At 41.9% G+C, this 13,536-nt stretch overlaps 1 protein-coding gene across 5 annotated transcripts in view; it reads right to left on the reverse strand.

Moving 5' to 3' along the window:
• The window catches only part of BCL9 (BCL9 transcription coactivator), a 90,372-nt gene that overhangs the window by 12,123 nt on the left and 64,713 nt on the right, over window positions 1-13,536 (reverse strand). For 3 of the 5 annotated variants that reach the window (XM_017875182.1, XM_017875161.1, XM_017875172.1), the window contains exons 2-5: window positions 9,154-9,288; window positions 7,182-7,264; window positions 2,153-2,462; window positions 850-1,166 (exon numbers count right to left, since the gene is read on the reverse strand). In XM_017875182.1, coding sequence (XP_017730671.1) covers window positions 850-1,166; window positions 2,153-2,205 — 370 coding nt within the window. In that variant the 5' untranslated portion in view covers window positions 2,206-2,462; window positions 7,182-7,264; window positions 9,154-9,288. Of the gene's footprint in view, window positions 1-849; window positions 1,167-2,152; window positions 2,463-2,770; window positions 2,905-7,181; window positions 7,265-9,153; window positions 9,289-13,536 lie in introns of all 5 variants that reach the window. The other 2 variants (XM_017875180.1, XM_017875188.1) reach the window with 2 other exon arrangements.

Here is a 13,536-nt window from a genome sequence, read left to right on the forward strand (position 1 = left end):
TTGAGGACAACAGCTGTATCTATCTTGCTGACCATGGCCCCCCAGCATAGTGCTAGCACTTATAGCAGGCCTGCCAAAACACTTGAGGGAGGAGGGGAGGAAGGGAGGAGAAACAATCACCCAGGTTTTCATTTCTAATTTGGGTTGGAAAATCATACTTCCATTCCTTGACTACTAACTTCATGTTCTGGCCTACAGTTAAGACTTTTGGTCTTATACTAGGAGGAAAAAAGCCTAAAACCACAGCTGTTGGTCCCATACCCTTCTTGGCTCACTCCATTTTGGTACCTGCCAAATCTCTACACATCTGGTAGCCACTCATTCTTGCTACACTAAAATCAGCTGTAACAAATCTGGACTACTGCCAGGGCCATAAAGGCTTCCTCTTGTGTCTGCAAGTCTGGCAAAATGGCAACTGGAGAATACAAGACCCAAGCCTTGGAGGATTGCTCTGATGGAGAAGAGAAGGGGATACCAGAAAAACTGCCCCAGTGGGGGCCGCTGGCACAGACAAACTAGAGTGACTGGCTTGAAACTAAAGTACAAACAGCACAGAGGCCAGAAACATGTGTACAAACAGGGTTAGGCCTGTGAAACATCCTACCATAACCCCTAAATCACTGCATCCTTAAGGGCAAGAACTCCTTAACTAGGAGGTTCCAAACAATTCTTCAGCTAGTAACAAAATGAGAAGAAACAGTTCCATCATAAACTGTGAGAACTCCTGCATCTGCATACCTACTCTCCCCACTTGTCTGATACTAGGCTCTCTTGCCTCTGTCGAATGTCAGAGGCCTTCCCTCAGGAATACCTACTTCCCTCTGAGTCTCAAAGATCTTATAGACATACCTTTAATGTCAGAGTCATCGTTTGGAGTCCCAGGATCTCTCTGATCAAAGGAGTCGGCGGAAATACTTCGCTCCCTTTTCCCCTTGCCCTTGGCACCATTTCCAGCCCCATTCTTCAGCCCCATGCTCCCACCTGGGCCAGGGAGTGCTTTAGGGGTATGGCCCCCACTCTTGGAGTCACAGGGGGATGGCTGGGATTGGCTGGCTGAGCCCCCCTGTTTACCCTGATTGGAGAATTTGGAATCCAGCTGGGGGTTTCCAGATGGGGACATCACTGTAGGGGGACGGACCATCACCTCCTGCTTTGACTTAGGGCTACTAAAAGAAACAAATAACAAAGGAAGATCAGACACCAGATACAACTGGTCAGCACAAATTAGGGAGAAGCAGTTTCTACTGGGGGTCAAGGAAACCCTTAGGACTAAAATAACCACCCCATGATTCACCTCAGCCATTTGCTTGCTCCCACCACCCCGATCCCATCTCAGAGCTATCAGTAGAGAGGAGGATCAAGCAGAGTGGCCTGCCAGGTTTCAGGAACCCTAGAGTCACATGGGGACCCATCTCCAGGGCTTCTGTCAATAAAGGACAACGGTTTCTATGTACATAGAGAAGTGACTCTTACACTAAGACTAGCTCAGAGTAAACAAACAGGCATCGTTAAGATCAAAATACTACCCAGCCCCAGGCTGATGACAAGAACAGCTGTAGGAGAGCCTCACTTCCCTGATGGAAAATGCAAGCAGGTCCCAAAGAGCACGGGAGCTGGTGACTGTCAGGTTAGGGAAATCCTCCAGGATACTAATCCCTCCCAACACGCAGTATTCCACCAAAGCAGATAAACCAACCGCTGCCCTCAGGGAAGGAGGACAAAATTCTTTTAGAGTACCAGTTTAAGTACTGGGAAACAGAGGAAAAAGTGTCACAGTGGGAGTCTGGGGAATAATGTTTTGGTTCTAAGACGTCAGGCCTCCTCACCATTCCAGGCCTCAGTTTCCCTGTTTGCCAACTTGGGCAGATTGTACTGGTTGGTCTCTATGGTCCTTTTGTTTGTGCTTTGGCAGGGAGGTGGGTGGAGAGGTCAGGGAATGATGAACAGAAGAATAACAAAGGAAAACTCTAACATTATCTTTGATTACACTGTATCCTGCTTACTCTTACATTACTACTTACTAGTCTATTTTCTCTTCCTTTCCCATTTGGGTTTCATTTACTTCTAATTCAACATACTGTTTCACCAATGAGTGTTCATGGTGTGACTATGGCATCCCCAAGGGGCTGCAGGAAGAGGCCCTAGCCCTTACCTCTGTGTGTTTCCTGATGGAGAGTTCCTCACTTTAGGGTTACTGGAATGCATTGATTGAAATCCTGAGCTTGCAGTCACAAACGGGACAGGCTCACCGAGTTGCTCTCGGGTTGCAGCAGAAACAGCTGCTGGGGGCAGTGGCACCGGCCCACTGCTTGCTGGGTGCGTTCCTTAGCGCTGGCTGCCTGTATGCCTTTTCCTCTTTGTTTTCTCTGCTGTGGAAGTGGGTCCTTTCCCCTTGCAGCTCCAGCATTCTCTGGGGGCGTACCTCCTGCTGCCAAAGGAAAATCTCGCATCTCCAGGGCACACTACAGGAAAAGGCCACCCAAAAGAAGTTGGGAGCAAAAACAGAGACATAGAACACCCTTACAACAGGATCAAGGTGAAAGCACTAGCCAACTCAGCGAAGCAGCTAGACCATGCCTCCACCTCCATCAGGGTGAAAGGAAAGGGTGATGCTCCCATTGTGGACAAATGCTCAGGGGCCACAACCAGCTGGAGGGTGACTAGGACTTCCTATCAAGCATGCAAGCCTCCCACCCAAGTAGCATGGACCAGGCAAGGGTGAGCAGGGTGAGAAAGGCAGTTTTCTCTTTAGCTATGTATTCTCCCTTACATTTCTGTAGTTTTGAATACAAAACCCTCAAAAACTTGTGTCTTTCTTCTTTCAAAACAATGCTTTGAAACCCCTTGACACCGCAGATCCATAGTGACTATCTGGTGTTTCAGTTCTGATGGCAAACAACAGCCCTGAAATGAAACAACCCCCAATTTCAAACCATGATGCAAATTAATCTACGTTTATACTCTCAGGGCCTTGGGGGTGGGGGGACTTAAAAGGAGATACTTCTGAAATCAAATATTGAGCCAACACCAAATACAATCAGTTCTGCCCCCTGATTTCCATGATCTTTCTATTAAATTATGCCGAGTATGTGTCTCGTGTTCTCACTGCTTAATGACAGGGACTGCAGGCATGGGTAAGCATGGGAATGATCCATAATTCTGAAAGTCAAAGAACATCTTTGAAGGCTAAGATATTTTTTGAGCCAATTTGCAAGGCTAATTTGAAGCATAAAGGTCAATAAAATATTCCCAAACCCAGCTAGAGAACAAATGAGAAAGTCCTTTATTTAGGGAAGCCTAGATGAATTCAGGTAAAACCAAGACATACTTTAAATCTCTGCTCCCTCCCAGGGCAATTCCATTATGGTTTTCTTGTAACCACTATCCCCTTATCAACACCCTTCCAGCTTCTGGTATCTTACTGACAAAGTATAGCAACGAAGCAGGAGATTATTAGGTGCAGGACTAGTGACTACAGAACCAAAGGGAGTTAGAAACAGCTCAGGTGCTGCAGCTTACATGTACTTCGAGAGAATGGAGACTGGGCTAAAATTGGGAGGATCAGCTATATCCCAGGTTGTAGCACTGTGATCATTGTCACACGTTAAAGGTCTATTTATTCAATTAGAAATCTGCAATAGTCCCAGCTATTTTACTCGGGACACTGAAAGAAATTTATGGAAGTTCTGAGTACATTCAATTAAATTTTTTCCTTTTAAATAAAAAAGTCAGGAAAAGAACTAGAATGAAAACATTATGAATGTTTCTATGCCGACCTCAGGAGAGAGCATGTTAAAAAACATTTTGGTCTTGATTATATTTAAGGTTCTATTTTATCCCCCTCATTTCCTGCGTGTTTTTTTTTTTTTTTTTTTTTTTTTTGGTTTAGACTAAGAAATGGATTGTGGTTGTCAAATTTGACATATATAATCATAAACCATTTTGTAACCTGTCAATGAACATTAGAAATCACTGGGAAAATAGAAGTAGAAAATGAATCTTGCATGGACAAAGCCATCAGAAAACATTTACCTCAGGAAAAGAAAAGCAGTTACCACCTATATAGTCCCCCTCCATAACTTCTTCTAGTACTTTCTGTCTGCTTCTAGCACTCCATCACATGTCGTACTGAATAATCCTAGGTGTGTATTTTATCACCCTGTTAAGACTATGTTCTTAGAAGACAAGAACCTTGTTGTAAAGTTTTGTTTTTCTATAATACTCAGCATGATGTACTAAGAATGTAGTTAGATCCTCTGTGACTTTTTCAGGTTCTCCCATAAGAGGAACACCTGGCATTTGTGTTACACACGTCTTCCAAAGAAACTCAAAACATTACAATTATCAAATCACCTCATTAATCTGCCAAGCATTTATGATGAGCTGGTAGCAAAGATTATTTCTGATAATAATGCTGTGAACATAAAACATTTTATTTTGAAGTACTTCTACATACAGTTTCATTTTCTCACAATTTGCCTGACTTTGATTGACAGGCATTTTAGAGATGAATGAATGGAGCACATGGGGTGTGAATGGTTTCTTCCAGGTTTCCAGTCACTGCTCTCAGACCCTGGCTCCTTCCTTGAAGCCATCTTGCTTCCCATTACTTTATGGAGAAAGAGACAGCACAGAGGTTGAAATAAGCATGTGGGTTCACCCAGTGACTGGGATCAAAATCTAGATTTTTCAATCCCTAATCCAAGGAAATAAGTTGTTCCTACTTTTAGCCTTTCTGATGATCAAAACGACTGAGCAAAAAATCTGCCAAACATATAGTTCCAAAGAATAAAATTAGGCTCTTCAGGTTAGCGTTCAACTGTTTAACCTTTAAGGACTGGAAAGGATCTTCCGTAGAATCGTTACAGCCAGAGAGATTTTTTCTTTCCCCAACATAACTACATCTCCGAACACCTTAGATCCACTTATAAGATGTTTTTCTCTTCTATTCTTAAATTAAAACTTAAAAGTTTTACTATGTGCCATGCATTCCTCTGAGTACTGTACAAACATGTTAACACAGTCACAAAAACCCCAGGAGGCAGGTGCCACTACTATTTCTATTTTAGAGATGAGAAAACGGGCTCTGCAATGTTAAGTAACCTGCCCAAGCTCACACCCTAGTAAATGGTAGAGTGGGCCTTTAACCAGCACTCTGGTCACTCCAGCCCCAAAGTCTGTGCTCCTCATCACTGTAGTGCCTGTTAAAGTAGAGCCTTGGTGGGCAAGGTGAGCTAGTTCATATAAAGTGCTCAGCAGTATAATGTAAGCACTCCAGCGTTAAGTATCACTATGACTACTACTACTCTCTAGCGAGCACGCTGGCTTATCATGCCTGAATCCATTTCAAAATACCTTCTACATCTCCTAGGTACCACATTTCCTTCCTTCCTTCCCACTCCCAATACCTGGACTTGCCCAGTACTTAATAAGAAGAGATGTTGCCAGGCAGAAAGTTCTTACTAGTAAATACACAAACCAATTTTCATCAATAGCTATCTCCTCTTTCTTTTCTATTACTGAAACAAAAAGATAGCCCACTTTCTCCCAAGTCAGTCCAGCCACAGGTGAACTAGGCCTATCCCTTCCAGCGTTCTGAGAGCTATCATTCTCCCCTCTGGCCATCCCCTCTGTCTGTTGGATCTTTCCAATCAGCATTCAGACAGGCTGTAGAATCTTCCAGTGCAAAAAAAAAAAAAGCAAAACAAAACGCAGATCTAGCATTCTATTACCCTTCAGAGCCAAATTTCTGCACAGAGTTGACAAGACACAGTGTTCACTTCATCCTTTAATCATTTTAAAGCAACTTCCACCTCGAGATCATAGTGACCACTATTTCTGTTAAGGTCACCACTGGCCACTCTTCTAATCTCATCTTACTCCATCTCTTAGATTCTGCCAGTTGCTCACTTCGTTCTTGTAACTCCTCTCCTGGTTTCCGTAACACCTCATTTTCCTAGCCTTCCTCCCATCTCTCCAGGCCTTCTTCAGCTGCTTCCTTTGCAGGCCTCTTTTTCACCTGATCTCTAAACTTTAGAGTTCCTCTGGACTCTACTCTGAGTTATCTTCTCTTCTCATGCTCTAAGTTCTCTCCATGCCAACAACTCCCAAATTCACAGGTCCAGTCCAGCAGATCTGTATATACATCTACCTGCTTGACATCTCCCTGGATGTCTCAAACTTAACAGGATCAAATATGAATTCTTCGATTCTGTATATAGCCTTCCTCCTAAAACCTTTTTCTTTCAGTTTTCCGTATCTTAATAAATGGCTCCTTTATCCACCCAGTTGCTCATGCCAGAAATTCGGAAGTCATTGTTGACACCTCTCTCCCTAAACTTCAACTTTCCCATATCAAGTTTGAATAGTTTTGTTGAATGAATGAAGTCTTGGCTTAAGTGTTTCTTTTTCAGAGGAGAATAATCCCTTAATGCCATCAATCTACATGAAATTTTATATTACATTCTTTTAAAGCACCTAGGGTTTTCAACATGTTTCATGCTTTGTAATTATCTAGGCAATTTATGTGATCATCTGTGTAACATTCATCTCTCCAATTAGACCACAAGCTCCATGAAGGTAGGGACCATAACTGACTTATTCATCTCTGTATACCCAGCAATTACTACAGTGCCTAGCAGATGGTATTTGCTTAAAAAAAAATTTGTTGTGTTCTCCAAAGGAAATGAAATCAGTATGTGGAAGTGATACTTGCCCTCCCGTGTTCACTGCAGCATTATTTACAATAACTAAGACAGGGAACTAAGTATCCATCAACAGAGGAATGGATAAAGAAAATGTAGTATATATGCACAATGCAATACTATTCGGCCTTTAAAAAGAAGGAAATCCTGTCATTTGCAACAATGTAGATGAACTTGGAGACAGTAGGTTAAGTGAAATGAGCCAGGCACAGACAGACAAATGCCACATGATCTCACTTACATGTGGAATCTTAAAAAGTTGGCAGTAGAAGCAGACAGTAAAATGGTGGTGGTGACCAAGGGCAGGGGCTGGGTGGAGGTGGCGGGGTGAGGGTTGGGTGAGGTAAAGAAAAAAAAATCGTTAAATTGGGTGATGTAAAGAAAAAAAGTCGTTAAATAAAAGCTGAAGTTTTTCCCTAAGCTCGTTCTTCTAAGCCAGGCATGTGCTCCAGTGCTATCAGCCATCAGTGTACTCACCAAAACCCCAAGGGTCACGACACTGCAGTGCTCATCCTGGAGGTGAGGAGTCCAGGAACCCCCTTCTCAAAGATGACCCTCGACTAGAAGAGAAAAAAAAAAAGTCCTAAGCAGATTTTTTAAAAAATCAAAAACATCAATTTGTCAATGACTATCTTAAAAGAAAAATAGGTTTCTTATTTATTCCAGAATATCAGTTTCAGAGGAAGCTGTCATTCCCCACACAAATAGAATCAACTCCCAATTTTTCAAGGGTTATATCAGATCTGTAGCCAGTTCAAGGCTCGTGTGGCTTTTCCTCCTTCCCAACAGCACATTTTATTTTCAGAAGCTGGAGAAATATAAAGTGCAAATCAAGTTTTCTACTTTTTAGAACTCTGGAAATGTAGTAGAAAGAAACCCCTCATAATTTTGCTTCTTCCCATTCCTTATTAGTATAGAGATTTGAAAGCTGACTGTAAAGGTGAGAAGAGACAAAATTCCAGATACGTCTCTGAACTTACAAAGTGAAGATCACTCACAGTTCTCCCTACTCTCAACCATAACTCTACATCCAGCAAGAACATTTATTTTCATACACTTTTGGGGGTACTTAAGAGCTGAATAACGTGACCAGATGACTTCCTTTTATTCAGTGCCTACTGTGTGCAAAGTGTGGTACTGAATTGAGCTGGCTAAGTCAATAAAACACTAAGTACTGGCCAAGCAGAACAATTTCCACCATTAGTCCTTATAAACTAGAATTACGACACTGAGCCTCCCTCTTTGCCCAGAATTTACAGTTTTGAAATAGCAAGGGAGAAGTAAGTTGCAGACTGTCTTAGGGCTAAATTATTTAGGAATCTTTAAAAGGATTCCTAGAGAGGCATGAAATCAAGTTGTTTAAGTAAATTCACAAATTAATCTAACCAAGCTCAGAATCATCTCTATGATTCCAATTTCAACTCTTCCAGTGATGCTTTCCCATTTCCCTGCTCTAAGAAGTCCAGTTTATTAGAACGATGTCATCTTTAACAAATTTCATTTCTATGCTATGACCACTACTCCATAAAAGGCACAGTATCAAACTTAGAATGTGGAACTAAAAGGCCTCAGGATTCCATTCCTAGCTCATTCTTAACTTCTGGCATACCAACTACTAAAAGCTTCCTCTTAGAAAAAGTACACAATAGGAAAAACCAATCTTTCCCCAACATGTGGAGAAAAGTAAACTATGCAATGGGCATGTAGAGAAAACTTTGGTCCAAGCAAAATATTAATGTACATTTTAGTACTCGTGGGGTAAAAACACCTCTGTCACCTTTTAATAGCTAACTTTAAGCAAATAAAATTTTATATCAAGCTAAAGATTTCTGACAAAATTCAAGCATTCAAAAATGAATTTCAACTATCACCATCTGGAATAATGGCTACCCAGAATATGATTTCAGCACAGATGCCCCTTCTCTGTGAAACTCTCCTTGATTACTAACTCTCCTCTGTATGTCCTCCACGGCCCCCGGCATTATAATCACAATACTATTATAACACAAAACTGTCTGTGTAGACACGGAACTCCCTGAGGGCACTGTCATTCCTCCTCTCAGCACCTGATACCTGGCAGAAACTCAATTAATGCTGTTTGATCCATGTATTATAATGAGCTTGGGGCTTCCTGTACTGCTACCTTTACCTTGCATTCACACAAACTAAAGATGACATGATAAATACCTGTTTAACTTCTCACCACCTGCCTTTATCCTTGGCCCTATGAAATGAGTTACTGCACAAGTCCCTGCTCACAGAAAGGTGTAAGATAATTGCTCTTATATTTTTGACTTGCATTTAGTTTGATGATTTTTGCCTTGAGAATTCTTAGAATAATGAATAAATGTAGTTGTAACTTACAAGAGGCCCTACGGAAACAGAAACAAAAATCCAATATATTCAGACTGAATCACAAAAGTAACTGACTTATCAGGATGTTCTTTACCTTTCAATATGTCCAATTTGCTATTTCTTCTACATCAGGACACGGAAGAACTTTCCAAAAATGATCTCTACCACCCAATCAGATGGGAATGTTTAGGTCAAAGAGGAATGACACCAACTGGTCCCACATTCAGTCCTATAGGGATAAGGAAAAAGTAAAGTTCATACCTCAATTCATACTGATTCCAAGGAAAACCACCCATTCCCCAATGCTCTGCAGCCAAAGCAATCTTTGGAAGAAGAAACAGTAAGAAAACAATTAGGTCAAAAATGGAGAAGGAAGGCAAAACCACTAAAACTCAAAATACAAGAAGTCCAAGATAGGGTCACTGCAGCCCATCTCCATCCCACTGAGGCCTAACCATGCTAATGGATGACTGGGAGCTTAGAAAAGCAAAAGCCACCAGATACAAAAGCCTCATTTTAATCATTGTTTTTAACATTTTCCACAACCAAAAACAGTCACCACAGGTTGTGAAATGGACTTTTGTTTCATGTCTTCTCTGTGCTCCTGTTCTTAGCATGGTGGAGATGCTAAAAAACACTGCAAAGCCTAAAATGCAACAGGCCATGAGATAATATAACTTTCAAAAATGGGTAAGAGTTCTTAACCTGGGATCCCACTGACTCCCAAGAGGTCTGTGGATAGACTTGGGGGAGGGGAAGATGTTTATGAAACTCCTGGGGAAAGCTAAGATGTTCATTTTGACTAACCTCTAAGTAATAATTAGCATGGCCTTCAATGATGAATGGAAGTAACCATCCCTGATAGCATTAGCAACTCTGTGACCTTGTCACCAACAGAAACCACAAGACATTTTCATGTCACATGGTTTTGTTGCAAGTATCTTGGTATAATACATACACTATTCAAAAATTACAGTCTCATTAGACCTGCGGCTGTATTTATTATTTAATAATGTGTTATAAAGAAACATATGTTACAATTAATATTCTGATGACTGTTTCCATTTCATTTATAATTCAATGTATTTTATTTTGTGCATTTAAAAAACATTCTCAGAAGGGAGTCCTATGTTTCACTAGATTGCCAAAGGAGTACATGGGACATTATAAGGTTAAGAACCCCTGAACTGGCCAGGCACGGTAGCTCAAGCCTGTAATCCTAACACTTTGGGAGGCCAAGGCAGGTGGATCACAAGGTCAGGAGTTCGAGACCAGCCTAGCCAACATGGTAAAAATCCCGTCTCCACTAAAAAAAAAAAAAAAAATTACAAAAATTAGCTGGGCATGGTGGCGTGTGCCTATAATCCCAGCTACTCAGGAGGCTGAGGCAGGGGAATTGCTTGAACCCAGGAGGCGGAGGTTGCAGTGAGCTGAGATCGTGCAACTGCACTCCAGCCTGGGCGACAGAGCAAGACTCCGTCTCAATTAAAAAAAAAAAAAACAAATCAAACAAACAAAAAACCCTGATCTAGAGCAAGTAATCTTCACCAAGGCAGGAAGAGAAGTTATTCCACCAACACTATTTCACAGCTGAAGAAAATTAAGCTGCCAGGAAGCCAGGAAACATATCCAAGGCCACAGACATTTGGGGTTGGCGTAGCCCAGGTTAGCACTCACAGCATCTATCTTCCTACTCTCCCATGGGGACCTTTGCTTACATTTCTACAATTGTCATCACTATTACTGTCTTGCCACTAAAGGGAGAGAGGCATTACCTTTCAAAACTAATATAAAACAAAAACCCAAACAACAGAACAAGACAGATGTACAAGATACTCCTTTTTGTTCCTTGATAAAGCACATTACCAAAGCTGAATTTGGTCTGTTAGTGAGATAGTAGTTTTACAGAAATTGAAAGAGTTGGGCTACATAATCTCTCATTCTAAGAGATGTTCAGAGTACTTTGCAGTTAGGCACTAACCTGTCAGGCAGAAACGCTATTATGAGTGGTTAGGGCAGGTGGTCTTACTACTTTGTAGATGGGAGAACTGGAGAAATATGAGAAATATAAGGGATTTGTTTAAAGTCACACATAAGTCAATGGGAGAATGAACTTCCTGATTCTACAACTAAGGCTCTAATTACTGTACCAAGTCACCATGAACAAACATTTAGTTGATTATAATGCTTGTGAAACATCTGTATTCTTTTTCCCCACAAACCAGAGAGCATTTTCTTTTTATTCACAGAAGCAGACACTTCTGAGGAGCCAAGTGACATACACTTACCTTATACAAAGAGAACTCTATGGAAACTGTTCTTTTATCTTTTAGCCAATGACCTCCCTGTCTATCTACCATCTCTTTTGAAATCATTATCATCTTATATTCTACATGGTTATTAACAAAATATTTTAATGGTTCAATTCCAAATCTCTAAGTCATAAAACTTCCAAATCTCATACTCCCATCCCTCATCTCAACTTTTCTCAAATTTACATTAAAATTTCTCTTCTAGGCCATGCGCAATGGCTCACGCCTGAAATCCCAACACTTTGGGAGGTGGAGGCAGGTGAATCATGAGGTCAGGAGTTCCATACCAGCCTGGCCAACATGGTGAAACTTCGTCTCTACTAAAAATTCAAAAATTAGCTGGGCATGGTGGCGCATGCCTGTAATCCCAGCTACTGTGGAGGCTGAGGCAGGAGAACTGCTTGAACTGTGATGGGGAGGCGGAGGTTGCAGTGAGCCGAGATTGTGCCACTGCACTCCAGCCTGGGCTACAGAGGGAGACTCCATCTCAAAAAAAGACAAAAATTCTAGCCAGGTGCGGTGGCTCACACCTGTAATCTCAGCACTTTGGGAGGCTGAGGTGGGTGAATCACCAGAAGTCAGGAGCTCAAGACTACCCCGGCCAACATGGCGAAACCCCATCTCTACTAAAAATACAAAAATTAGCTGGACATGGTGGCGTGTGACTGTAATCCCAGCTACCTGGGAGGCTGAGGCAGGAGAATCACTTGAACCTGGGAGGCAGAGGTTGCAGTGAGCCAAGATTAAACCACTGAACTCCAGCCTGGGAAACAGAGCGAGATTCCATCTCAAAAAATAAATAAAATAAAATAAAATAAAATAAAATTCTCTTTTTATCCAAACCCTCAAACAACTAATGGAATCTTCATTTCTCAAAGCATCCTTATGCCATTTAACTAACATCTCCTCTTATAAACCCATCTCTGTCTTTAATAGTTTGGGTGTTTTTCAATAGTGAATAAGGAGGTCTTTCTTAAATTTTTATGTAGGGCCATTACGCTATTCACACAAACATCTCTTCCTTGCTAAAACTTTCCAATCACTAGTATTCAGTAAAAAACACAAAACAAGACAATCATGTTGCACAATTTCCACAAAGGTTCTAAACCCACAAGTCTTACCTCCAACATCCTTTTGCCCCCTCCTCCCATCTCTCAATGATTTTACAATTTATCCTTACTGTCTGTTCTAATTCATCACTTTGCTCAGTGCACGAGTCCAAATCTCTGCCCCAAAAACGAACATTTAATTCCTGAATATATCAAGTGATAACTAATACTCCAATACCCATCACTGACCAAAATGTAACTCTTTACATAGACAGTCATTTCCCCACTGAAATCACTGCCAGGGATTTACCTATGTTTGCTGTAACCAAAGTCAAATTGTGCATCAATTCTATCCCATCTTACAGACTCTCTACTACGAGATACTTAGGTCCATTTCTCTAACTTATCTAGTAACTTTATTAGTCCCCAATTGGACTCCAATGTAGGCTCTAAGTCTCTCCTATCACTAAAAACCCATTCTTCCTTCCCCCTCCTTCAGACCTCTTGGGAGGACAGATTTCTGGCCTCCTCCTTTATGCTTGGTAGCCTTCCCATAAGGCCCCCAGCAATACTATTATAGGCCTCTGGCCCCTCCCTCTCCTTCCCTCTGGACATAATAACCAACCCTGCTGTTGTTTTACTTAGGATATCTCCATTTCACCAGGCTCACCCAACACTAAATCAGTGACATCTTAATAGTTTCTGCAACTTTCAAAGGCCGGTGACTAGGGCTCCACTTTGGAAATCACTGGTGTGTCCCACGACCCCCACAATGACTCAGTGACCTAGACATCACCAACTCACCTGCCTCGGCCCTTAACTACTCATACATTCTCCCTAGCTTCCACCTCCCTCTACCCTTCAACAAGTCACTGGCCTGCAAAGTCGGCTTTACCTCTCTCCATCTCAGGGGTCTTACAGACCCCATCAAACTCAATCCCAATTCCCTTATTTAGCTCTCCAGCTCGCCCCTCCAACACCCCTGCATTCAAGACCCTGGGACCGTGCTCACTCTCCTGGTTTAACCTCTCTAAGCACTGCTTGGGACACAACCTCTGAAAAAAAGAGATGCCCCCCTCTCTCCCCACCGCCCGTGAAGCACCCCCACCTCCCCCC

Source organism: Rhinopithecus bieti, unplaced genomic scaffold (assembly GCF_001698545.2).
Source record: "Rhinopithecus bieti isolate Rb0 unplaced genomic scaffold, ASM169854v2 scaffold_1234, whole genome shotgun sequence".
Classification (NCBI taxonomy): domain Eukaryota; kingdom Metazoa; phylum Chordata; class Mammalia; order Primates; family Cercopithecidae; genus Rhinopithecus; species Rhinopithecus bieti.